Consider the following 25,139-nt stretch of genomic DNA (forward strand, 5'->3'; position numbering starts at 1 on the left):
CACACTGAGGAGAAACTTCCACCTGCGCTGCTGTGACTACGTAGAAACATTTCCAATGCAAAGGGATAATACCTCTCCTATCTATTGTTCTTATAATGACTATTCGTGATTATTATCGGTGAGAAAGGGTAAAAAATAATTAAATAAAAATCTCTTATTAAAAAGATAATATCTCCTCATCTTTTTGGAATTTCAATTACAGTTACAACGTTTTTTCTTATGAAATTTCAACTGGTGTCATGAAATGAAACATAAGTTAACAGAAACAACCGTTTTATTTCAACACACAGACACAATTTCAGTTGTGCCCAAACAACCATTTCCACCATATTTTTTCTATGTATTAAGTTCACTTTAAATAATAAAAAAAAAAACACAATTTAGACAAATAATAAATGGTAAAAGATCCCTGTCTGTGATCCTTTACCAGACAGCAGGAAGAAGTCAGGAAGGAGGAGAATTATTAACATTTAAAGCTGCATCATTCCCAGTGAACCGGACTCACTTATAGCTGCCTGATGAGCTGATGGTAGTCACATTGAGGAGGTGCATGTTGTGAAGCCTGAAGAAGTTTCTTAGTGGCATCGAGGGATCTCAGGACCTTCAAATACATGCAAAAGAAAGTGACAGGTAGAATTCATGAAAGACTCTGCAATGAATTATGACCAGTAAACAAACGTAATACCAACAGCAATTAAGAGGTAAGCCTGGAAGACTTTAAAAGCTTTGTTCTCTATAATTTTCTTGCTAATATGTTGTATATTTCGTAATAAAAACATGTAATGATTCCAAAAATGTCCTTGTAACCAAATTCTGAAAACAGAAACAGACATCTGCCCTCTTGTAACCTGTTCATTTCATTACCTGACGTATTGCGTCCTGCTCGCTGCACAGGCACAGGGTTGCTATGGCAGCTTGTCTCACTGCATTATGGGAATCCACGCATGCAGCTCTCAGAAGTAAGCTGGACATGTCTTCCTCCAACAACAAGGATACAGCACCTTCAACATTCACCAGGTTTCCCAGGGCTGCACAACAATGCCGACGTGTGAGGGCATCAGGGTCAGTGATCAGAGACACCAGCATGGCCGCCGTCCTCTTGGCTTCCTCTATCCACCTGTGCCCCTCCTCATCGTCCACTCCCTGCTCTGCTATAGTAGCCAAATCTCCTGCTGCCTCACTGTGTGAAAACTTGTGTTTATTTAGTTCCTTCTCGTTGCCCCACCCTGCAGTGTCACTGCCCTTTCCATTGGACCTACCGATTTTAAACCCTGCCCCTGCCGCAATATATCCCAACCAGTTCCCGACCGCCCTGCAAGCCATCCGCCGGACAGGGATGCAGGAATCATGAAGACAGTCTATCATGCTTTTGAACATGTCAGGTTGCAGGGTGTACAGTGTAGGAGGCCTGAATGGATCCAAATTTCCCAAGAGTCTGCATGTGGCAGCCCTGATCAGGTCATAAGAGTGAGCGAGCGCCTGGTGCAGCACTGAGACTTCCAGGTGAAGTTGAAGGCGTGCGGGCCAAGGGGAACAGCGGGCCACTTGGGACAACAGAGTTAAGAGCTCCACGGCAGAATCCCACAGAACATCCAGCTGCAACAAGTCAGAGAGAAGACAACTGGCAGTTCTGCTTAACGGAGTCTGGGGTGTCCTGGGTGGTGCAAAAAAACCACAAGCAGCTTTTCCGAGGCGGGAAACGGAACGCCCGGGGTCACAGAGGAGCAAACGGCTCAGCAGGGAGAGAGGGAGCTCTAACAGCAGAGGAGGAAGAGTTTGAATTACCTGCCAAAGCACAAGAAAACAAAATCATCCAGACAACTTGTCAAAGATCAAACAGCCGACAACAAACAACACATTGCTCTCAAAAAAGTACGAAGACATTAAGATGTACAGTATTGTGTGGCTGATGTGAGCCTATTGCAAGAGTTATCTTGGGTTGCATCAAAGAAATAAGTTTGTCAGCAAGGTCTTTATTGGAGCATGGGATGGCTCTCACCTGCAGGAGGCTTGCAACAATACCACAGCTGTCATACAACTGTAAAATTGTGGACATGGTGTGTGAAGGAATGTCCAGGGCAAATGGAAAGCACAACAAGTGGCAGCTCAGCACGGACAGGCTGTCGGGACTCACATCCACCTCAAGTCTCCCGGGGTTGCCTTCAGCAAACAAATGAAGACTGTAGCAGATGTTATCGTTAGCTCCAGGTGCAGTAGCTGTGCTGCTCTAAGTTTTGTGGTTCAAATAAACAGTATGTTAGGAAATCTGAACACCAACCAGTCAGTGCCAAGCAGCCGGCCAAGAGCGTAAACACATTTTGATTCGCGCTCAGAAAACAGAGGAATGCATGAGTATGGATCCTTGGTGAAGACAAACAGCATGGCAGACAGAAAGGAATGCAGCCCTGAAGTAAAAACAGAAGGAGATGAAAACAATAGTTATAAGTGTTTTTAAATATGCTGGACCTCACAAGACAAGACAAGACGTTTTTACCATTTGCAGAACAGAAGTCTGTGTCTGGCGTTGTCCTTGCTAGTGATGTGCCAATTGTTTTCCATAGATCCAGAAACATAACCGGATCTAAACATAAAGATCCAGAGCCGTTTTCATACTGTTTAAAGAAAAAAAACAAGAAAAGCTCAGAGGCAGAACATTACAGGCCTATCTCTGGTATCCACCCACTTTTATTACAGTATATTGTAGTAATAGTCTGACCTCAGACAGTGTGTGTAGGAGCAAAGATAGGAGGCCATCACAGAGTCCCCAGCCAGAAGGGAGAGACATTTGGGCCTGACAAGGAACAGGAGACGATGGTGGATCACGTTAAATGTTAAACACTCAAATGAATGCCAAATTACTTCTCACAGATGCAGTACCTCATATGACTCCAAAGGCAGGTTTTTCAGCAAGGAGGTTAGATTTTCCATATCAACTTTGACACGAACATCGTGATGTGTTAACAGAGACAAAGCAGAGGCAGCCAGAGGCTAGAGAAGAGATCACAAAATCAACTGTCAAACGAATGAAAAGCTCTTAAACACAAATTAACTGCCAGTTACATGCATTCATACTGACTTCAATGAGTACTTACTGCCAATGGAAGGAGGTTTGGTTGACTGAGAATTGTGATGAAAGGCTTGGGGAACACTTCCAGTCTGCAGTAACAGAACAGACAGTAGTTGAATGACTGTTTGTACTGTAAACTCACAGCATTCAACGAATCAATAAAATCAGCTTCAGCGAAGAGAAAGGGAATAATCAAACCTATGCTCTTCTGCTTCAACCCAGTCACAGTGCTTCTCCCAGTAGATCATGAGCACAACCATCATTGCTCCAAGTGCTGGAACAACCCATGGTTGCTGAGCAGACAGATTTAAAAACAAAAAAAGTAATTAATACTGTTGCAGGAATAATGCACTGTTGAATATGGTTCCATCGAGCATTTACCTTGATCAAGTTTGGGTTTTCTACAGCGTCATGAACTAGATCAAAAAGGACATGAGGTAGTCCAAGTTCGTGGGCTACGTGGTAAGACTTCTCGAGGTCAGAGGTCAGAATCAGGTTGTGTAAGACCTTCAGGGGAAGGTGAATCCGCCAGGCCTCTTTAACAACGCCACCTGTTAGCTGACAACAACAAAAAAGACTAAATGCAACATTGCCCAGAGGGGGAATCAATTTATGCTTTATTGAAAATGGTCCATAAATACCTGAGCTTTGAATGCCAGGATCTTTGATTTAAGTTGATTTATAATGGCACTGTAGTTTAATAGTTCTCTCTGCTGCCTGCTTGGATCTGATTCTTGGGCCAGTTTCTCCCAATAGTCCTCACTGTCAACATCCTGAAAGAAAACAATATTGATACTATAGGACACATTATCACTGAAGATTGCATACAGTTTCTTTATTACCAGGGCAGAGTTGCTACTGAAAGAGAATGTACTCTATATTGTGGAACAAGGCATACTTAATGGAGAATGTCTTTTTATCAGTAGATAAAGCAGCCGCACTGACCTGCATGTGCAGTGTGGTCTGGCTGTCTGTATTACATCTCTGCACAAGTCGCGGCCCAATGTCTACAGAGGGGAATTCCTGTTCGTAGTCCTTGCTGATCTGACCCCTGTAGATGAAATGCCCATAACAGTAAACACACACCTCTGTCTGTTTTGGTAGTGTATTGCATCTTTGTTCTGAACTTTCATAAACACCTATGTTTTGATCTCACACAGGCTTCATTCTTTGGGTTGGCAGCAGTCATGACTGAGTGACCTGAGGTAACAGAGACATCACTGCAGAGGGGCTTGGCTCGAGGGGATGCTCCTGACATTGCAGGGTTGGCTCTTTCATTTCCCAATCCATCCATCTTTTTCTGTTAAGGTACACAGAACTTCTTAAAGCTCTTCCATGATTTTCCAACTTACTAATTTAAGAATGAAAAATCAATACATGACTCACTTTTGCACTGTCACTGCCTAGCAGTTTCCCTCTGTTACTGTTGTTCGGCTGTTCCCTGGCCCTTCGCAGTAATCTGCTCCCTCCGGGAGTCAGTACCATCTTTGCTGCCACTTGCTGAAGTTTCAGGGCCATCATGTCTGGGCTGGGCGTGACTGTCAGAGGGCTGAAAACGCCTGTGTCTGACAGCACTGTGCCAACACATCACAATGGGAATAAAACAGTTCAAATCAGACATCAGAGTAATCTCAAAAACAGACCCAAATCATGCTTTTTTTTTTTTTTTTGTCAAGCATCACCTAAAACACCGTCAGCAACAAAGGGGTGGTGGAGGAGGTCTGGCCACGACAACCGCTTCTGAGGGTCTTTGGTCAATAAACCTTTCAGGAAACTCTGTAAGGGAAGGTGATATATTACGTTTGTCAAGCATCAAAATAACTAACGCCTAGTCTCCTCTTTTGCAGACCCAAAGCTATCCCATGTGCTCAGTATTTGTGGATAAACGAGAGTTTGAGTCCCCTAAAGTAGTTTATCACCTGTAGCTGACAGTGACACATCACTGACAAGAAACAAAACACATATGATTGGGGAGGGTGGTGTAAAACCTCCTGTTGTTAAGTACAGCTCACCTGGCTGAGAATTTAAATCTTAAATAAATTTTCACTGTTCAATCAGCTTGCCTTATTTGATATATCTTTAAATGGTGCAAATGTTAGTTTTGATGCAAACATGATACAACACGCTCACACCGTAACTGTAGCTGTACTGTACCGTGCAAGTGTTGCTCATAGTGTCTGGCCATTTTACTGGGTCTCTCACTATAAGCTGCACCAGGTGGAAGATGGAGTTAGTGTAGAATGGAGGCGCCCCCGTGTGGAGTTCATAAAGGATGCAGCCCAGAGACCAGAGATCAGAAGTGTGATCATACGGCTTCTCCTCCACCAGCTCAGGAGACATGTACAGTGGTGTTCCCTTAATAGAAGTCAGCACTAAGGTGGAGACGCTCATGGCCCTGGCAAACCTACAGCAAGATTGCATCACATGTACTTTATCTTTGTGGAAATTATTAAGACAGCTACATTTTCTTTAAGATAATTAACATCTCCTGTACCTACCCAAAGTCACACAGTTTCACCACCCCACTTTTTCCCAACAGAATATTTTGTGGCTTCATGTCACGATGAAGAATGCGATGAGAGTGTAGATAATACAGAGCCGAGACCAGCTGGCAGGCGATCTCACGGACCTTTAAAGAAGGGAAGAGTGAGCACACACTGATCATGATACACCATGATGTCTGGCATTATGTTAATGCTGTGTCTGCTAAAAATGAATACCTGGCTCTCTGGTAAATTCCCATCATCCTCAAGAATCTGGAACAACTGACCCTCTGCATACTCAGTTACAACCACAACCTGTTACAAACATTATAAAGGGATTATTATGGTCATGTGATTATAAACTCAGATCTGAAGATTGTTAGTTTGCTAGATCACAATAGAAGTCATGGCATTGTTTTTTTTAACCAAGATGCATTATATATGTTTTATAAACTGAATATTCTAGTACACTTAATATCACCTCAGTTTCAGTCTCAAAGCTGTCAAAGAGTTGGACGATATTTGGATGTTGCAGATCTCTCATAATCTCAATCTCTCTCTTGAGACCCCGCAGCTCCTTTTCAGAACGACCCACCTTTGGCATGAACTTCAGAGCCACCACCTAGTGGACACAGACACACAGAGGGTGAACCGGCAGGGCAGATCTGGTCTGCCGCAGTTTCAGGTCTTTTGGTGGTGCTTTGACTGGGTGATCAACTCCGAAGTGCAAGAAGACTTAATTTACACATTGTTTTACACAAAAGTTTCATATTTGTACATGGGCAATTACGTGTCAAATTCGTAAAGGAAAGTGACTTTGATAGGAGAAAGCAGGAAGAACGTTTGGGCGACGCTCAGCCTGAGCGCCTCAGGTGGTGGTTTACATTTAAAAATAAAATGAAGAAGACTTAACGGTAGCAGTTAAAGCATGTCATTTTATTGTGAAGAACTGAAGTATGGTCCAGGATGTTGTGACATGATTGATGTTAATGTGGGCGACCAGCAGCTCCCAGTGCTTACGGTGAGGAGTTCGGGGTGTCCAACTAGGGCCAAGAGGAGCACACGGCTAATTCACAGGTGTTAGTGTCCTTTTGATGACTCTTGTAAACACAACGATACCTTAGGCCTTTAAAACGATATATGGTTACAAAGATAAGAAGTTAGACTTTAGTTTAACACCATTAAATTAACTCAAAACATTAAACCATCATTTCTATTAACATAAGTTAATGGTGACGGACGCTGGTTCAAGGGGCCCCCTGTGAATTTTGCCTACGGCCTCAATAGACTAGAATCGCCTCTGCACACAACTTTGAACCCATTCAAACAAAAGCGACTTACTTGGCCAGTAAATCTTTTTCTTCCCTTATAAACTCGACCAAACGAACCCTCTCCAACCAGCTCCAAGACGTGATACGAGTTCATGTCGACGGTGAACGGCAGGAGGCGAACTTACGTTAACGTTACAACGGAAACAAATTTAACGTTATCTGTTAGTGCAGTGGACACGCGTCTGTTTCATGACCTTCGAGCAGAACACAACATAATTGTATTTAAAAGTTTTAAACTTTACCAATTACAAGTTCTAGCTAGCAGCGTAGTGTAGCTAATGTTAACTTCAGGTGGCACATCTCGGGCTGTGTGCAGCGACTTTTTGGATGCGGTGACAAAAAAGATAAACGTTAGAGAGGTGGTCTAACTGCCGCTCCATAACAGCCACAAAAGACTCACTTAGGTTTCACTTTACGCACATTCAAACTCGGTGTTTGTATGCGTGGTCTTTAACAGTGTGTTTTAACAACGAGCAGTTATTTCAATCATTATTTTAAAATTGTAATGCAAAAGTCAAAACTGGCTCTTGTGTGGACAGCACACTAGCAGGGGTCCTTAGCATAGCAACCACTGCTGCGTTCATGACAACGGGCTGAAAACGGACAACAAAACAGTGAATTTCATTTTAATAATAATAATAATAATAATAATAACTGTATGCACAGAGCACCTTTCATACAAAAATGCAGTTCAAAGCGCTTTACATCGAAAGCCTAAAAAATGAGAAGACAACCATTAAGAGCATTATAGAACAGCGCTAATAGCATTGAACAATAGAATGATAGAAAAATAAGAAGAACAAACAATTAAATAGTTCAAAAATATGAAGGAACTGAAATGACGAGCAACCAACGGCAGAAACAGCCAAAATGATTGAGTAAATCATACAATAAAACACCGAAATCGAATAAAAAAATAAAATAAAACATGCCCTAAAAGGGGAAAAAACTTCTTGAAAATGGTGGGATCCGATGTCCAAGAGTTTAAAAAAAACGGGAAAATCGTATCCACTAATTTTAACACAAAATACACGTAGGGGTCTTGGGCTACTAGGCTACATGTGTCCCCAATAATCTATTTTCTTTGCTTACAGTCAATAAAACGCTGGTTGAACCCACGTCTACTGTATACACAGAAATATAGCCTAATGTGTCTGCCTCTCCACCGCTCTCTCACATCCCTCCATCTGTGGTGGACATACTTTCCACCACCGCTCTGCACTTGTGTCATTATTAGGGCCACATGACACCTGGCAGCAGTAATCACACTACACAATCTTTATATTGAACGATCCCATTTATGTTGTTGTCCAGCAGATGTCGTACGCGAGTTACGACAGTGAAACGGATCGGACCATGACATGTGAAGCACAGCAGTCTCATATTCCTCTAAGGGACTTCAGCTGCAATATAATAGTAGTGACTTGTGTCATGCTCACCTTATTTTAAGATCTCTATAATATTCCTGCAGCCCACTGATGTTCTAAATCAGATACTATTTAAGTTATTAAAGCATCCTTCTTAGGTAATATTAAAAGTAGCACACATTTCTGCTGCTCTTTGCATCTCCGCAGTTTGTGTGTAAGTGTGCATTTCATTTGACCTGATGGACTTCTGCAGAGTATGTGAATTCAGTACAGGCGGGGTCTGAGCACACAGAGCTCTGGGAGTGGGAGATCTGAGCACTAATCCCAGTGTTGGGACATGATGATATGGCCTGCTGTTTGCTGAGTTTCAAGTGGCCGTAAAAAAGTTGAGCTGAGACGCGCATCCAATGAGCGCCTCCAAAGACTGCCCCCTCCAAAAGAGAGATTGAGTTTCCATATTATTTACACATGACGAAAATGCATAAAGTCCACAGAAGGCAGCAGTCGACTCAGCACACACAGGTGGAGAATGGGAATGGGTCATGACCAGGAGGAGTTTGCACTGAGTGGACTCATACGACCTGCATTGTTTTAGAATCCTGCGCATTGGATTATGCTCTTCAACCTGATCTGTGGCTCTCACCGCGTCCACTGAGCTGACAGATTGCACATTGTTGTTTTTTTCTCATGGTCATTGTATTCTTTATTGAATGCAAACATCGTCATGTTTATCAAAACAACTTTTCTCCTCTACTTTGTGCTCTCACTTTCAAAACTTGTTCGTTGCATGGAAAGTGAACTTTGCTTCCCTATTAGATTGGATAACCACAACCATGACAGGAGGGATTTTGACAACGACGTGGATATCCTTAATGGTAAATGTGCCATAACAATACGAGCTTTCCAGCAGGAATTAGTGATCGATTTACACCAGGACTCGAATTTCATTGCCCCTTCCATTTCTAACCAAGACGCATTCTGGCTCTCCAACACCGATGTCACCACTGACATGAGCCGGTGTTTTTACTCCGGATATGTGAATGCTGACGCACATTCTTATGCTGCTTTGAGCCTCTGTAAAGGTTTACAAGGTGCATTTGGCTTTCAAGGCTGGGAATATTTCATCAGCCCGGTGCGAAATGACACCACAAGCGCAGAAGGTGCGCACATCATCCGGCGCAGAACCAGCAACAGCCTAAATCTCAATTCAACCTCTAGATGCGCAGTGGACAGCGGCATAAGTCTCCAGGTTGCGCAATCGTTGGAGAAATACAAGCGACTAAAAGATTACAGCAATGTGACCGAGACGATGCTAAAGAGGATGGGGAGAGCCAAGCGGTTCGCTTCAATCCCCAGGTACGTGGAGACGCTCGTGGTGGCGGATGAGTCCATGGCGCAGTTCCACGGAGATGACCTGAAACACTACCTCTTGACACTAATGTCAGTGGCAGCGAGGCTCTACAAACACCCCAGCATCCTTAACTCCATCAACATCGTAGTTGTAAAGATCGTGATTATAACCGAGGAGGACAAAGGACCCAAGGTGTCCGGGAACGCAGCCATGACGCTGCGAAACTTTTGCACTTGGCAAAAAAAGATGAACAAAAACAACGACAAACTGCCAGACTACTGGGACACAGCAATCCTTTTCACTAGACAGGTAACAACGCTTTATTTGAGTTCACACTGCAGGGGTCTGCGGTAACACGGGAGAGTGGGGTATTTAGTAAGCGTATTTACGCACAGAAATGCGTATATCGGATGATATTTCTCAGCAACTATTTCATCTCTATATGTCCCAAAACAATGAGGCATCAATAGGGTCTTTTTTTTATATATATATACGTAAGCCATGTTTATGTTTGATGATAGATGAATTTGGTTTCACCAAAAGCTGTAGACATTACACCTAATGACCAATCTTGGCGTGTCAGCGATTAGCTATCAAAACACACTCTCCACCTCTGGTGAACTCAGGGAACAGGCAATCAGTGAATATCCATCAATAGCATCACAACTTTGACACTGAGGCTGGGTCACTGAGGAAATGACTTGAGCTGAACAGAGAAATAGTCTTGATTGCTCTCAATGGATCCTTAGAGGGTAGTTTTATGGATTTGGCACCCACCTCCGAGTTCTCGCTACACTCCCAGATATTTGGCACATGAGGCAGGATCACAGATGAAGTCATTGCTCACATTCATAGGTCAGTGTGTAACCACTGATCTATGATGAACTCTCTGCCTTGGGGATTCTTCCCACTTTGATTTAATTCCCACGTTAAAGACTGGGAAATAAAGTTGACAAATCAGCATATGCAAGTTTCATTACAGAGAATGAGCATGTTTGGTTATTATTTTGCAGTCAAAGGGTCAACTGCAGTCTCAAAGCCACCGCCACTGGAATTAAAAAGTCAAAAAGGTAACAGGTAATGTGATGCTGAACATGACATGTGACTAACATGACACAACACGACACATGGTAATATCAGACTCTTAAACAAATGCTTGTTTTAACTGTAAATTTGCCAAATTTAAGTGCCACCGGGGATGCATTAGTCGGAAGTGTCTTGTTTCCCTCCGCCGTTCCCATTCTTCCTCCAGCTGTGGGTTTTCCAGCCCTACCCACCACCTTGCCTGCTCCTCATTAAACAGGCCCCGAAGGGAGAGATGGAGGGAGTGGGGGAGTGGTGTAGGAGGAGGAGGGGGTTATGTGGTTTTATGTGCATATCAGCGATGTCACATCCCTCCATGTTTCTGCCCCCACCTGCTTGCTGCAAATCTGATACAGGCTGCAGTCAGCCTGCACAGTTGCATTTACAACACATTCCTCACTCATTCTGTCCCGCATGTCCCCTCTAATTCATTCTTTTTGCTGTAAGGTTCCTAGGCACAAACAGCGTGCTCTTCCCTGTTTAGGCTGTGACACCTGAAAGATGTGCCGTGTAAAAGCACTTCTAGGGTGTTACCAGGTTTTGGGGTCATAAGCTCTGTGTGAAGAGATGATGTTATAGGTAGTCTAGACCTGCCAACAGACAGTGAGTCATGTGGCTGTAACCTGCAATATAAAGCTGAAGAACAGGCGTTAAGGGATTTAGTCATTCATTGAGTTGCTGTTATACTGGACTGAATGAATGACCTACACTGTGAAAAGCACTGTATTTCAGAAGAAGCTGCATTTAACAGGGCTTGTTAAATTTAAAAAGAAAATGTGGCCCTAACCCTTATGCGTGAGGTTCCTGCCGTTTGAATTTCTTTCCTAAAACATACAAGAAAAAACAGAATGGCATGTATGGGTAAATACAGCATTTAGATTGTACAACAATTAAAAGATGTAAATGTTTACACCTCATTTATCACCATCCATCAGTTACAGCAGGAACCTATGCTCGTTTTGGGATTTCACTTTCCATGCAACAAACATTATTTCAGCTTTATTTATGAATAAATATAACATTTATAAGAATGAACTCTCTTTCAAAAACAAATACACAAGATTTGAAATATGAGAGGCCTAACAAATATGATCGTGACATTATATGTAAGACTGCCTGATCTTCTTTGTTAAAGTCCAATTGACATGTTGACAATGTTTTCCTTTCCTTTCAGGCCTGTAGTATGCATACAGAAAAACTTGCCCCTCACAGACTCAAAGTATTTATTTATAGTATTTTACACTTTAGCGGCAGATAAGAAATCAAGCATCTGCCCACTCATAATAGAGCATTCAGCTCAGCAACTCAGCAAAGGTCAAAAAGTCTATCTTCCATTGATCCGTGACTTGGTTACTTGAAATTAGTCAGTGGTGGTATTTTGGTTTGCCCTGACTTTCAATGGGCATTAAAGGCACGTCCATTGTCTGCTGTTTATCAGCCCTCAGTGTAATTGGAAAGGTTTTATGAAGACCAACTCGGTGTTGTCCAGAGGCAACTGCGGTTGTCTTTAAACTCTAGAGCCAGCATGATTGTTGTATAAAGAATGTTGCAAGTTTACTCAGTTCATTAAGTTACACAGAAAGTTTATTGTATGTGATCATCCAGTCTCCAAAAGACAATCTAACTCTAAATCTGATGTATTTAGGTTTCCCCTGGGAGAGAGGGGGATGGTTGTACTTTAGCTCACAGCATGTACTTTAGCTCACAGCATGTTGGCCTTTACTCACATGATAGATAATGGGTTGAGAATGAAAAGAGCACACCCAAATATGTCCAGATGTCATAAACCGTGTGTGATATTGCTGTATTGGAGCTATTTTTACTCTCCTCATAGTCTTTAGTTTAAAAACCACTCTGAGAAACATGACGATTATGAACATTTCACCCAAAACACAAACTGTAGTAGGCCACGTGGTAGATACAGTAAATGCATTGAAATCTGTACACAAAATTAAAATGGAAATATTTCTTTGCTGAGATAACACGCATTTTATATTTAAATTGCAGAAACGCACAAAAAATGCAAAGATAGACGACAGATGTGGGAAGTAGGTCAAAGCAAAGAACAAACTCATTGACACTGCTGGTTCTTCTCCCCTGTCCGTCTTGCAGTTTTTATTTTTTGCTCATAAATGGTGCAAGCATTCACATGTCATCTGCACACATGAGCACATCTGGAATAGATTTGCACTGGCCAACAATTGTGGTTTTGTGGTTTATTCAAGGAATGATTTGTCATAGCACTCGAGGTCTTCACTTGGCACTGTATTTAATGTGTACATCAGTGCAGAGGATGACTGCAAGGGCTGTGTGACATTAACCCAGCGCTGAGTTTTATCTCTAATAGCTGACCATCATTGGTTTTCTGTGTTTCTGGGTATGTAGAGACAGAGCTGTTTAGGAGCCAAGCAGATGGGCGGTTCTCTGTGGCGGTTACTGCAGAAGTTATCCTGTGATTAGGAGGTTCAGCTCCAAATGAATACTCACTAAGATTGGGGTTTGAAACCTTGTGGTGGAGAAATAGGTCATCTGGAAACTGTGCTCTGGCATGGAAATGTTATGATTGGGGACAGTTGCATTACGTCTTAGAAGAAGGTGTGCTCTAAACACTGTCGCCCACTAAAAACACTTAAAAACTGGGTGGTAGAAAGCCTGGCTTAACACTAGCACATCTTTTTCCAATCTCTAGAAAACAAACCTTACTGTAATGACACCAAGGCAATTTATAGGATAATTCCAGTATGTTAAAACTTGGGTCTTATTTTCTTAGTTTTGGACATCGCTTCTATTGGTATTAATAAAAACATAATAACACTGTACTCACAAAGTTAATCGCTGAGGTCTGGGAACGAGGTGACATCACTAAAAAAAAGTCAGACAGGGCAAGAGGCAGGAAAAGTCTCATAATCAAACAGATTTCAAACAAACTCTAAAGTTAGACTGTTGCAACCTGATTACAATGTTATCATAGTACAAAAATGAAGGCCAAGGCTTGTTATATAAACGGCAGTGCCGTGCTCTGGCTTTTTCTCTATGTGTCTCCAACGCTCTATTAGATGTACCTATGCAAAAGTATTATTATTTTTGTCCAGGACCTGTGTGGAGCCTCCACCTGTGACACTCTTGGCATGGCGGATGTTGGCACCATGTGCGACCCCAAGAGGAGCTGCTCTGTGATCGAAGACGATGGCCTACCTTCAGCCTTCACCACGGCTCACGAGCTTGGTGAGCCAACACCATTATTCAATACTGTAGGCTTTATCAAATATGGACGTAGTCTCCGTGACGTCATCCGTTGCTCAATGTGGGCAGCTCTGGCCGTCACCATCTTGGCAGTGCCTAATGTTGCCTAACTGGCTAATCCAAAAATGGGCAAAAGGGTGGAGCGTGGATAGATCTGAGGCGGGCCAAATGAAGGCTACAGTCTCTGATAGCCACCTGTGATGGCACCCACCTGTCATTGAGAGTGACCACGCCTTTAATAATGCAGAACTTTAAGACTTAATATAAACAGGTGAGTTATATAAAAATATACTCCCTGTAAAACTGTGGAAACTGGGAAATTAGCTATAGAGACCACTCGCTTTTGGAGTCAGCCTCAAGTGGCCATTCAAGGAACTGCAGTTTTTGACACTTGCGCATTGGCTTCATTTTTTAGCCCTAGAGCATGATGTTTGTTCAAAATGCATTTTTACCGTAACATTTCCTATAGCGTGAGTGCGCAATTACAGATGAAAGTATCCGTGTATTCATGAAAGACCTCTGACATCTCGTTTCCTCTCAACAGGACACGTGTTCAACATGCCACACGACAATGTGAGGGCCTGCGAGGATGTGTTTGGAAAACTGCAGGACAACCACATGATGTCTCCCACTCTCATTCAGATAAACCGCACCAGCCCCTGGTCCCCCTGCAGTGCTGCCATCATCACTGAATTCCTGGACAGCGGGCACGGTGAGTTTCCATGACCTTGTGCCTCATAGTTTATTGAAGAGGTGGGAAACTAAAGTGAAGACATAGGTAAACTATTATTGAAGTGTTATTTCACAGATTTTACACATCAAAGTCTGTTGAAACATCCTGGGGAATACTACTACAAATGTAAAATAGACTTTTGTGGATCAGATCTCTGTAGCCCGCTCCCTACGTCTGCACGAGGTTATAACACCTCAAGGCAATATCAGCCACTACAAGCACAACACTTGTGGTCGAGCTGCGAGTTGTCGACATTGTGAGTAATGCACCAAGTTTTGACAAGGAATAGTCTTGCATTGCCAGAATGCACTCCAGCGCTGGAGTGTGACCTGGTTACATTAGCTTATCATTCTAGGGGGCAAAAGATGTGGCTTGTTTGTATTTCTTTAAACCAATCATAATTGTCTTGAGTGGAGCTAAGCGGACGGTGACCTTGCTAGACTACACAAGGAAGATAATGTTTTTGGTTCTGATGCATCTAGTTTGATACTTTTTCTTTTAAACTTTCTGGCATGAATCAAACAAAGTTATCTTTTTTTCTGTGTTAACAGCCTCTTGAGCTGCAGCATGAGTACAATCATTTGAGGTAAATGCAAGTGAAAGCATGATTGAATTTCAGCGCAAGTAAAGCTTCAATGTGACATCTGCCTAACCTTGTATAGCACTATGCTCGTAGAAAAGACAAAAAGGAAATTCATTCGGTTGGATGCAGATTGTTTGCCAAGCAGGCCAGACCACAGGACTTGGCCTCGGAGCAATGCTAAACGTTTATTTTAAAACTGCCCCCACATCTGTCCCAAATTAGAGGGCTTGTTCTGGGGAGAGTCGCCACAGTGGTTTGGACAGAGAGGTGTATCTGCCCAGTGTTTCCCATGCAGGTTTACTCCAAAATAGACAAACCTTTTAGCTTCTTTCTGTGTCCATTTAAGAGATGGCCTAAGAACAAAAGAACACAAATTGGTCCAGAGCAAGAAACATTTTGGACTTGACAGGGAGTGATTTCTATCTGACAATGTTGTAACTTGGTTTCTCCCGGTCGTCTGTCAAAAATCTAGAGTCAAAGAAAAGTGGGGAGGGAAAAAAAACATGCTGCCACATGTTTGAGGAAGTTTTCATGCAGCGCTGCGCCCAAAATGATTTGTAAGCTGTGCGTTTATCGGCACACACACACACAGGCAGTGCCAGCTATTGTTTTTCTATGATTGCTTTTTGGAAAGAGAGTAGGGAGGAAGAGGTGAGGTTTATCTTATTCAGTGTAGAGTGACTTGTTTATATAGCTTTTGTATTATCAGTCAATCAGTGCGTTTCTCCTGCCAAATTTGCAGTGAAATTGGAGGAAATAGATTTGCCACCACTTACAGCTCATTCACTCACCGCCTTATCATATGTTGTGAATTCACCGCAACACGAATGGCATAATAAATAGTTCAAAGCAAGTGAGCCCAGTTTTTCCCCAGAGCAAATGACTTGTTTTGGATGTGTAAATTCCCCATAAGGGCGAGAAGCTGTGTGATAAAAAGAAAATCTCGTCCTGGAAACCTTATCATCCAGTGACCTTGATCTTTCATGTTTCCAAGCACCTGCTCGTCAAACTCTATTATTAGCCTGTTCCTGGAAAGGTTTCTGTGTGCCATATATTGTAAATGGAGTCCAGGCCTTTGACCTCTGAGCTGCCTGCTAGCTGCATGATATTTTGGTGTAAAGCTACAATGTCAAGCTCAAATCTGAAAATGTAAGATTATTCTAGTATAACTTTATCCCAGGGTGGGATCAAAGATGAGAACAAGAGCTTATGTTGGGACGGGGTTCTCATGCATGTGTTTGTGTGTGGTATGTGGCATACACTACATCAAGCTGTACTTTGACTTCAAAGAGTCCAAATCACAAGGGCAATGGCTGCTTACTGCCTCCAACCCACAATCCCACCCACCCACAACACACACTCTTAATGAAAAGCATAGTGGAAATATTGACGCATTAAGTATAGAGTGCATTGTTTTTCATGATTTTGTGATAATATTTCGGTGAAATATGTCAGCACATACTTTAATAAATGGGTGTAAGTTCTCAAAGATAGCGAAGAAAAGCGATACAACCAAATATGACAGTTGGCATTCGATGTGTCTTCTAGGGGAATGTTTGCTCGACCAGCCACAGAAACCGCTGATCCTCCCTGACGTGCTGCCAGGAACATCCTACATCCTCAACCGTCAGTGTGAGCTTGCGTTTGGAGAAGGCTCCAAGCCGTGTCCTTTTATGCAACCACCATGTGGCCGTCTGTGGTGCACAGGAAAATCCAATGGCCATTTGGTGTGTATGACTCGGCACTTCCCCTGGGCAGATGGCACGCATTGTGGGGACAACCAGGTCTGCGACCGAGGGGTCTGCTCTGACAAACATGTCAGAAATATGAGGGTAAGGCTCACATAAAGACTGAGTTCTTCATATCAACATACAACTCAACAGCACTATGATGACAGGACAGTCTTTGTTGTTATATGATCTTCAATATGCCACTGGTTTGTGTATTTCCAGGTGGACGGCCGCTGGGGGAAGTGGGGCCTATTTGGCTCCTGTTCACGCACATGCGGAGGCGGTGTCCAACTGTCTAAAAGAGACTGTAACAACCCAATTCCGTCAAATGGGGGAAAATACTGCCAAGGAGTTCGGGTCAAATACCGCTCCTGCAACCTGAACCGCTGCCCTGACACAGGTACAAGGCGCTAAAAGCAGACAACTATGATCAATGACATTTTTCCCTCTAGAGCGTTCCCACTTCTCAACTCCTGTACCCTTCCCTATGTGTAGGTAAGACTCATCGCGAGGAGCAGTGTGCGAACACTGGCCGCAGTTTCAACAGTAACCGCATTGACCCCTCAGTGGTGTGGGTACCGAAGTACTCTGGAGTGTCCACCGATGACAGGTGTAAACTCATCTGCAGGGCTAACGGCACCGGCTACTTCTATGTCTTGGCACCCAAGGTAAACAGCATCATCTCCAGAGTATTTTCCTGCTTAGCCAAAAACAAATGTAAAGATAATTTGATTGGTGATTGGACAAAAGTCTGAATAAACTAAGGTTCTGAGATATGAGGCCACAATAGAGAAGAGAACGTGGATATGTGGAGCCACCGGCCTCTGGTCGAAGTGCAAAAAGTGAAAGAAGGAATGAAGGAGAGGAGGAGGATAGATTATTTCTTTCAGATAGCAGGGTGTGGAGTGAGCTTTAGCAGCAGTGAGGCAGAGTTCCCACTTCACTACATCATACTGACTTTAGAGGAGTAGATAAGAGTCCTCAGGCGACACGTAGCTGGGAATCACAGAGCAGCTGAAAAAGTCGTGCAGAGAAACCAAAATTCAGTTTACAGTACTTTCTGTGTGTACAGTTAAGTTTAAAATGTGAGCTGGAGTTTGAAAAAAGTCTCATTTCAAATACTGTCCTCAAACATCATCCTGGTACCTGTGTGATCACTATTTATTATTTATGTCTGTAACTAGTTTTGCCTCCATGCCTATTAATTTTGAAAACAGGACAGGTATATATTAAGAGAACTGTTTCCAGTGGATGTAGTGAAAAAATTACAATAACCAAAACTGTTGAAACTGGCTGCAGTTAATGTTTAAGAGCAATCAAATATATTTTTACTATTTGAGTATTTTAATGACAAGGAATACAGACATAAAGCAAAGTAACTCACAAAGACTGTTTAAGTGGACTGTTGGATGCTCTGTTGTGTTGCCTTTTGTGACTAAATATATGTTATCTCTGTACTGTAAATTGTATATGAAAAGTTAAACTTAAAGTCTCTTTGTACACTACAGGTTGTGGATGGGACTCCATGTTCCCCAGACTCCACAGGAGTGTGTGTGCAAGGAAAATGCATTAAGGCTGGCTGTGATGGAAAAATTGGCTCCAACAAGAAGTTTGATAAGTGTGGAATCTGTGGCGGTGATAGCAAGGGTTGCAAGAAGGTGTCGGGACTCTTCACAAAGCCTGAGTGAGTAAAATCCACACACAGTCATGGAATATTGCTTATGACATTCCTATTTCCCCTTAGTCAAACATAAAGCATTATCAGCGTCTCCGTTATAAGCTCTCGTTGACTGTAATATGTTGTGACATGCAGGCACGGCTACAACTTTGTGGTCATGTTACCGGTGGGCGCAGCCAACATTGACATCCGTCAGCGAGGCTACAAGGGAATAAGGAGTGATGACAACTATCTGGCGGTTAAAAACAGTGAGGGCCACTATCTGCTTAATGGGAACTACATAGTGTCAGCTGGAGAGAGGGACATCATTGTAAAGAATAGCCTGCTGCGCTACAGCGGCACAGCTGGTGTGTCCGAGACCCTGCAGGCAGTAAAGCCCTTGGGAGAATCCCTGACTGTGGAGGTGCTGTGTGCGGGACAGATGACGCCTCCTCGCATCCGCTACTCCTTCTACCTCGCACGTCAGACCAAGGAGGACAAGACTCCAAAGAAGGAAGGGCGTGAAAAATCACATAACAGTGTCCTGGCGGAGGATGTCGTCAAGGATAACGAGGGAGACACCTTGAAGAAGTCTTATAATAAGGAGGATCCTGCTATTGGGAAATGGATATCCACAGGTTGGGACCAGTGCTCAGTGACATGCGGCAGTGGGATCCAGAGGAGGATGGTGCAGTGTCTGAGACCAGACGGTAAGCCAGGGTTGGACTGCGATCCTTCACAAAGACCCTCAGCCACCAGGGTTTGCGGAGACCCCTGTCCCGAGTGGCATATCGGGCAGTGGTCACCTTGCTCCAGAACCTGTGGGAAGGGCTTCAAGAGACGACCGTTGCACTGCAAAACCCAAACTGGGCACCTGCTCCCAAGGGACCACTGCACTGGCTTACGTAAGCCACAGGAGCTGGACTTCTGTAACCTAAGGCCTTGCTAGTGACCAAAACCTATAAACTACAAAACTTTGTTTTGTTTTAAATGGACTGAACTGAATCCACCTGCAAGTATCGCACACAAGGTGTCAGGTGCAGATTTTTCCACCTGCATCATGGGATACTTGCTTGGAAGAACAACAAAACTATTAGAAGGAGAGTGAAAGCCGCAGGATGAATGCTGGAAGATATTTTTCACTGCCATCACTCTGACTTCAAAAGACATGATCCAGGTCTGATGGCAAAATAACATGATAGAAGGTGAAATAAAATAAAGAGTCAAATCTCTTGTACTGTCAGCAGATACAGAATGTCAATTTGCAAGCAATCAGTCTAATTTACCTTATGAGTCTGGAACCCATTTCATGTCATAATTATTGAACTGTTGAGGTTTACAAAGTTTTGAGTCTTGCAAATAGATCAGCTAAGCCTTGGTTGTCAAAAATAAAATAAAATAAATCCTAAGCAAATATACCAGGATAGAGGAGCATCACATTTTACAAACTGTACAAAAAGGTAATGCCCACAAAATTTCACACAAAGGAGGACAATGCATTTAAGGGTTAACACTATGTGCGGTATTCATCTGACATCTTATCGTTGTTTTTTTCAGGGAATCTTTTAAAAACTTGGAATTGATTCAGAAATAGAACAGATCACATAATGTATGTGGTTGTACTGACGTAGCCTTGTTTTAACATATTTTCTGTGCTGCTCTTGCATTGTTTATACAATGCAAATATATCATATTTTCAAATCTGTTGGTTAACAGCTCTAGCACATCATGGTTGATGCAATATTGGATTGATTTCTACAGAACAACAACTGTATTTCAAACAAGCTCTACTCCTAAAACATTTGCAGAAACAAACAATGCAGCCAGAATTTCTCCTCCAAAACTAGGAAGCTGTAGACATTGAATTTTTTGCAGAACTCACTCAGCACCAGTCATGGAAACTGTTTAAACTAGATCATGACAGATCTGACTACGCAAAGCAGGGCAGAAGACAATGGCCAGTGGTCCCTGTCAGCTGCACCCAACATTGCACTGCTCTTCAGATACAAAGGCTTGGTTTGATATCTCTCTCACACACACACACACACACACACACACACACACACACACACACACACACACACACACACACACACACACACACACACACACACACACACACACACACACACACACACACACACACACACACACACACACACACACACACACAGTGTTCGATTCCCGCTTCCTGTGTTCAGCGTGTTTGATTGCTTCCTTCATTTCCGTTATCATTCGACCACAACAATTGTCTGCTCAGTTCATAGGCCTCAGCCATGTTGAGTCATGGCTGTCTGGCACAGTTAACACAGATAATTTATTATCAATGAAATGATAGAGAGGGGGAAAAACTGGCAAGCCCTCCGTTACGCTGTACAGAATGTGTGTTTTCCTGGATCTCCTTGTTCATGGCCCCACAGCTCGAGCCAAGCTGTTCTTTCTACACACTCCCTGAAATTCTGTAATCCATTATATTCTTGTTTTGTTTCTTAAAGGGGCCACATTGTTCACTCCAACATCCAACTACAGGATGGATCCTGGGTTACTGTTGGGTTATCATTTTTCTTTTTTTTTTATATCAGCTTTTGCACTTTGTACAGCAAAAGAAACCAATGACCTACATGGGCTGTATTGTATACTATGTATATATTTATTCAGCTCTGTGCAAAAAACAATGTAAATACTTTTTAAATCTTTTTTTACACAGACATTTGTAATTGTCTCTGATTTCAGTGTATTTATTCCAAAAATAAAGCCATTCATGTACAGTTATAACAAATACTGCATTTTTTTTCCTGATCTGCAGTAATGTCATTATCAAGGCCTGTTCACAAATTCAGATGAACATTAAATTATAAATTATTATTAAGCAATTGCTGCAATTAGTATATTCCTTTGTGGGGGAACAACACATTCTCACTCCCAACTCGTCAAATATGGACACTTGTTCCCCTTGGCGTCACGGTTTAATGCTCTGTACCTCTTTAATTTCCAGTGGTTCAGTTTAGGCAAAAAACATATTTAGTTAAGTTGGTGACATATGTTAGTTAGTTACGTTAGATAAAATAAGCCAACGATGACTTTTGGTTTCACATGGAACACAAACAGCGACCTCCTGACGGAAAGTCCTGTGTTTGTGGACCCATTCCTCCTGTCGTTCTTTATACTACATCATCTCACTGCACCAAAGTTGAAAGTCTGGTGCTTCTCATACAAACGCTAAAAGGTGCCTTGCTGATTGGTATCAGATGCTAAGGTGACACTGACCAAGCTGCTGCCTTTGATGAGTTGGGAATGAGAACGGGTGTGAGTAAGATAAATCCTTGCAAAGTTTGGACTGTTTATTTGCATATTTGACTTATGGCAAGTCGTTGTGACAGTCCTGACCTTTGAAATGATGGCGAGCCAGAGCCACTATGGCCCACTAGCTGTGTTGCACAATGTAGGGAATATAACCAACTCGACTAAAGCGCGATGGTTTACACACAAGTGTGAGACAGGCGACCACCCTACAGAGAGCCACTGTGACTGACTAGTGTTAGCCCTGCTGATGTCTTAAAAGTGACTACCTCATCAAACATCCAGAATCAAACATTTTGTTTGTACAAAACCTAAAGAGAGTACAGCTGTCATTAACTTCTAGGTAACATCAACCTTAATATAACTGCTGAGGGACATGAATCAAAGTCTTTTTCACAAATGCTCTGTGACATTTGAAATTGTACATTTAAATCCTTAAAAAAAACAAGAATGTGTGAACCTTCAAGTGCACATATAAGGAAGCCACATTTAGCTACTCTAGTAAGGTGAAGGGATTGCTAAATGCACTAAAAAGCATTACTTCAGTTTAAGTAATGCATAGTTTTTGCCAAAAAATGTATAATACTGCAGTTATTATACATGGGAGAAACATTACAGAACCCATGCTGAGCAAACTTGTAGCAAGGGTCAGCATTAAAATTAAACAGAAGAAAGAGAGGAAGCAGATGAAGTGTGGACTATGAAACATGTGCCAGAGCATATGCCCAGATTCTCTGCTGCCTCTCTGTGAAATATCCAAATTAATTTCAAGCTCTCACATGTGCAGCCACAGTAAGTGCATAGGTGAGATGGGTGGCAAGCATGCCTTGTAGCACTTCGCCGTAGCCTATAAACTCTCCTTTGTCATGCATTTGTTTTACAGTCAACATTTCAGACATGCAACTACAGATATTTTCCACCGGTTGACGTAGACTCCTTCTCCCTGTCTGTGTCTATGACCAGTCCAAGTATGCAGCTGTGTGTGAGAAGGTGGAAATGTTGAATTGTGTGGTTCTGGCATGATGACTCGTCTGAGGACTTTGAGAAAAAAAAAACTAGCATGAGTCTAGCATGGGAGGTCTTGTGTCGACATTTTTGTTTTACTTTTTGAGAAGGACGTGATATGTCGAAAAGGCTGAGTAGTCTGACCTACATAAGAGCAGATAGAGAAAAACCTGGAGGAGAGCCAATGGAAATATTTATTTGTTCCCCTAGTTGCCTTTCGCCCGGGCTTATGGTCATATCTTGTTGCAGGTTTGATGGCTTTAATTGAGCCAAACTCCTTATCACCTTATCAAAAATAATGTTTGGCTCCACCAGCTCCTCTCAAGTGAAGCTTTTGATTTGGAAAAATAAATCTCCTACATTGGGAACCCTGTGTTATATTTTAACTTTATATCAAGCATTAATGATCTCAGTATCAAGAACAGTTTATAAAATACACATTCCCATTAGAGTGATAGCAACTTTTATAGAAGGATAGAAAATTAGCAACATGAATTCTCTAATGTAGGAAGAAGAGGTCGGGATAATGGACACATGACTGAAATTCACAAAATGGATCATACCCTTTGGTCCTTTCAAAAATGATTCAAATATATTACAATTTAGGTCTTAAACTGTATGTGTAGTTTAAGTCATCATTCGTATCAGTAATAATAGCATTGTGTTTAGCAAGTGAACTGCTGAGATTAAGAAACATGGTGAACTTACTTAAAAGGTTTGAAAAAAGTTATTTGAAAGAGAAAACAAAGGCAGACAAGAAAATTCCTGAATACTGTACACTGCCCTTTGTAAGCATCCCTCAGGTTTACAGATTGAGTTCCAGGCTGCACCTTTGCCATCCTTACTGTAATTATGTTAGTGCACTCCCTGTGTATTAAAAGATATGTCAGAGACATTTCAGTGTTAGCTCCAAAGAAAACAGCCGGATGAAAAAGCTCAGACGTTAAGCCTATACTGCTCTACGGATCAGAGACGTGGAGGACGACCAAGAGCACAGTGACCAAACATTCATCAACAGCTGCCTGAGGCACATCTTGAGCATCTACTGGCCAGATACCATCAGCAACAACGATCGTTGGCAGAGAAAAGACCAACAACCTGTGGAGGAAGCCTATGACCACAAGGACTGTGAAGAGGTGGTCTGAGGAGGCTTATGAGACACTGCAGGGCTGCTTTGAAGAGACTGACTGGCCTGCCCTTTGTGAGCCGTACAGTAAAACTTAATTAAATTTAAATGTGATATTTTATTGGGAAGTCGCCAGATTTGGCGAGAAACTCGCTGGTGTTTGTGTCATACACTCTACACAGCGTCTCCCCATCTCTTCTTCTCTGTTGTGAAGGCAGTTACAGCGCGAAAACTAAAGAATGACAGGGTAAAAGATTGTTTTTGATCGTGTGGACGTACCCTCAAAGAGCTCCTGATTTAGCCTAAAACTTTCTTTCCTTCTTACTCCTAGCTTAGGAATAATTCAGGAACAGTCTCAGAGCAACTTTGAGGAATGAGGGACAGACTTTTATCTTAATGAGGAGGTGTGGCTGACCCTGTTAAAAAACTTTTGATTGGTTGATATAACAAATCCTTTGACAGTGGTTATCAACCCAGAGAGTCAACCCAGGATGGGGTTTGCAGTATGGCCAATCACAAACATGGACAATTCCATTGGCAACAGAGCAAAGAGCAAACCATAATTAATGAGACAAATACAGAGAAGTTAAACACATAATCCAGGATATAAGCAACGCAGCTGCAGCTGCTAAATGCAGGGGAATAACAATCACAGACTGTGTGAATGTGTTAATTAATAGGCTTATAATATCACTATTACTCAATGCACTGCTGCTTATGGAAGAGTGTATCGGGTGAATTTAACTATCATACATGGTATATTTATGCATGTGATATAAGTGTATCGATATGGTTTTAGCTGAAAGGTATAGCCTAAATTAGAGTGCTCAGCGGTATAATGAGGGTTTATGTTGGTATGACAATTTTATCTTTAAGGCTTATTCTTTTAGCTGCAAGCATGTTTGGATTGGGGGCATATAAAAATAAAAACACAATTCAAAACTGTAAGTAGTAATAAGTATAATGTATTAATTCTTCAACCAGTTTCTGTTGTAAAAATGAAAAAGGAGTGATAGGTGCAAAGTAGGAAGGTTATCACAGTGCTCCCAGATCTCAGATGGGGATGGATCAGCCACACAC

The 25,139-nt window shown here is 42.3% G+C and overlaps 2 protein-coding genes across 2 annotated transcripts; one reads left to right on the forward strand and one right to left on the reverse strand.

Annotated features, from left to right (window-relative positions):
* Positions 1–428: 428 nt before the first annotated feature.
* Positions 429–6,975, reverse strand: stk36 (serine/threonine kinase 36 (fused homolog, Drosophila); the record flags this gene model as incomplete). The annotated part of the gene is made up of 20 exons (XM_083927294.1): positions 429–601; positions 865–1,785; positions 2,000–2,180; positions 2,279–2,405; positions 2,495–2,612; positions 2,717–2,791; positions 2,878–2,988; positions 3,093–3,156; positions 3,266–3,360; positions 3,449–3,625; positions 3,709–3,840; positions 4,013–4,118; positions 4,207–4,367; positions 4,454–4,641; positions 4,750–4,843; positions 5,222–5,471; positions 5,566–5,696; positions 5,788–5,865; positions 6,032–6,172; positions 6,892–6,975. The coding sequence occupies 20 exons, from the start codon at positions 6,973–6,975 to the stop codon at positions 506–508; spliced, it is 3,330 nt and encodes a 1,109-aa protein (XP_083783420.1). The 3' UTR covers positions 429–505.
* Positions 6,976–8,782: 1,807 nt separating this feature from the next.
* On the forward strand, positions 8,783–21,379 carry LOC310957157 (A disintegrin and metalloproteinase with thrombospondin motifs 15-like). Its single transcript, XM_083927607.1, has 8 exons — positions 8,783–9,908; positions 13,775–13,907; positions 14,470–14,637; positions 16,790–17,073; positions 17,194–17,371; positions 17,467–17,639; positions 18,480–18,655; positions 18,785–21,379. The coding sequence occupies exons 1-8, from the start codon at positions 8,973–8,975 to the stop codon at positions 19,575–19,577; spliced, it is 2,841 nt and encodes a 946-aa protein (XP_083783733.1). The 5' UTR covers positions 8,783–8,972; the 3' UTR covers positions 19,578–21,379.
* Positions 21,380–25,139: the final 3,760 nt, after the last annotated feature.

This window comes from Echiichthys vipera (assembly GCF_963691815.1).
Source record: "Echiichthys vipera genome assembly, chromosome: 14".
Taxonomy (NCBI): Eukaryota; Metazoa; Chordata; class Actinopteri; order Perciformes; family Trachinidae; genus Echiichthys; species Echiichthys vipera.

Excerpts from the sequence above, each read along its gene's own strand:
- LOC310957157 (XM_083927607.1), top strand. The coding sequence starts at position 8,973 with ATGTTTATCAAAACAACTTTTCTCCTCTACTTTGTGCTCTCACTTTCA. Across the intron at positions 17,074-17,193 it reads AACATGTCAGAAATATGAGG|GTGGACGGCCGCTGGGGGAA; the intron begins GTAAGGCTCACA and ends GTGTATTTCCAG. Across the intron at positions 17,372-17,466 it reads GAACCGCTGCCCTGACACAG|GTAAGACTCATCGCGAGGAG; the intron begins GTACAAGGCGCT and ends CCCTATGTGTAG.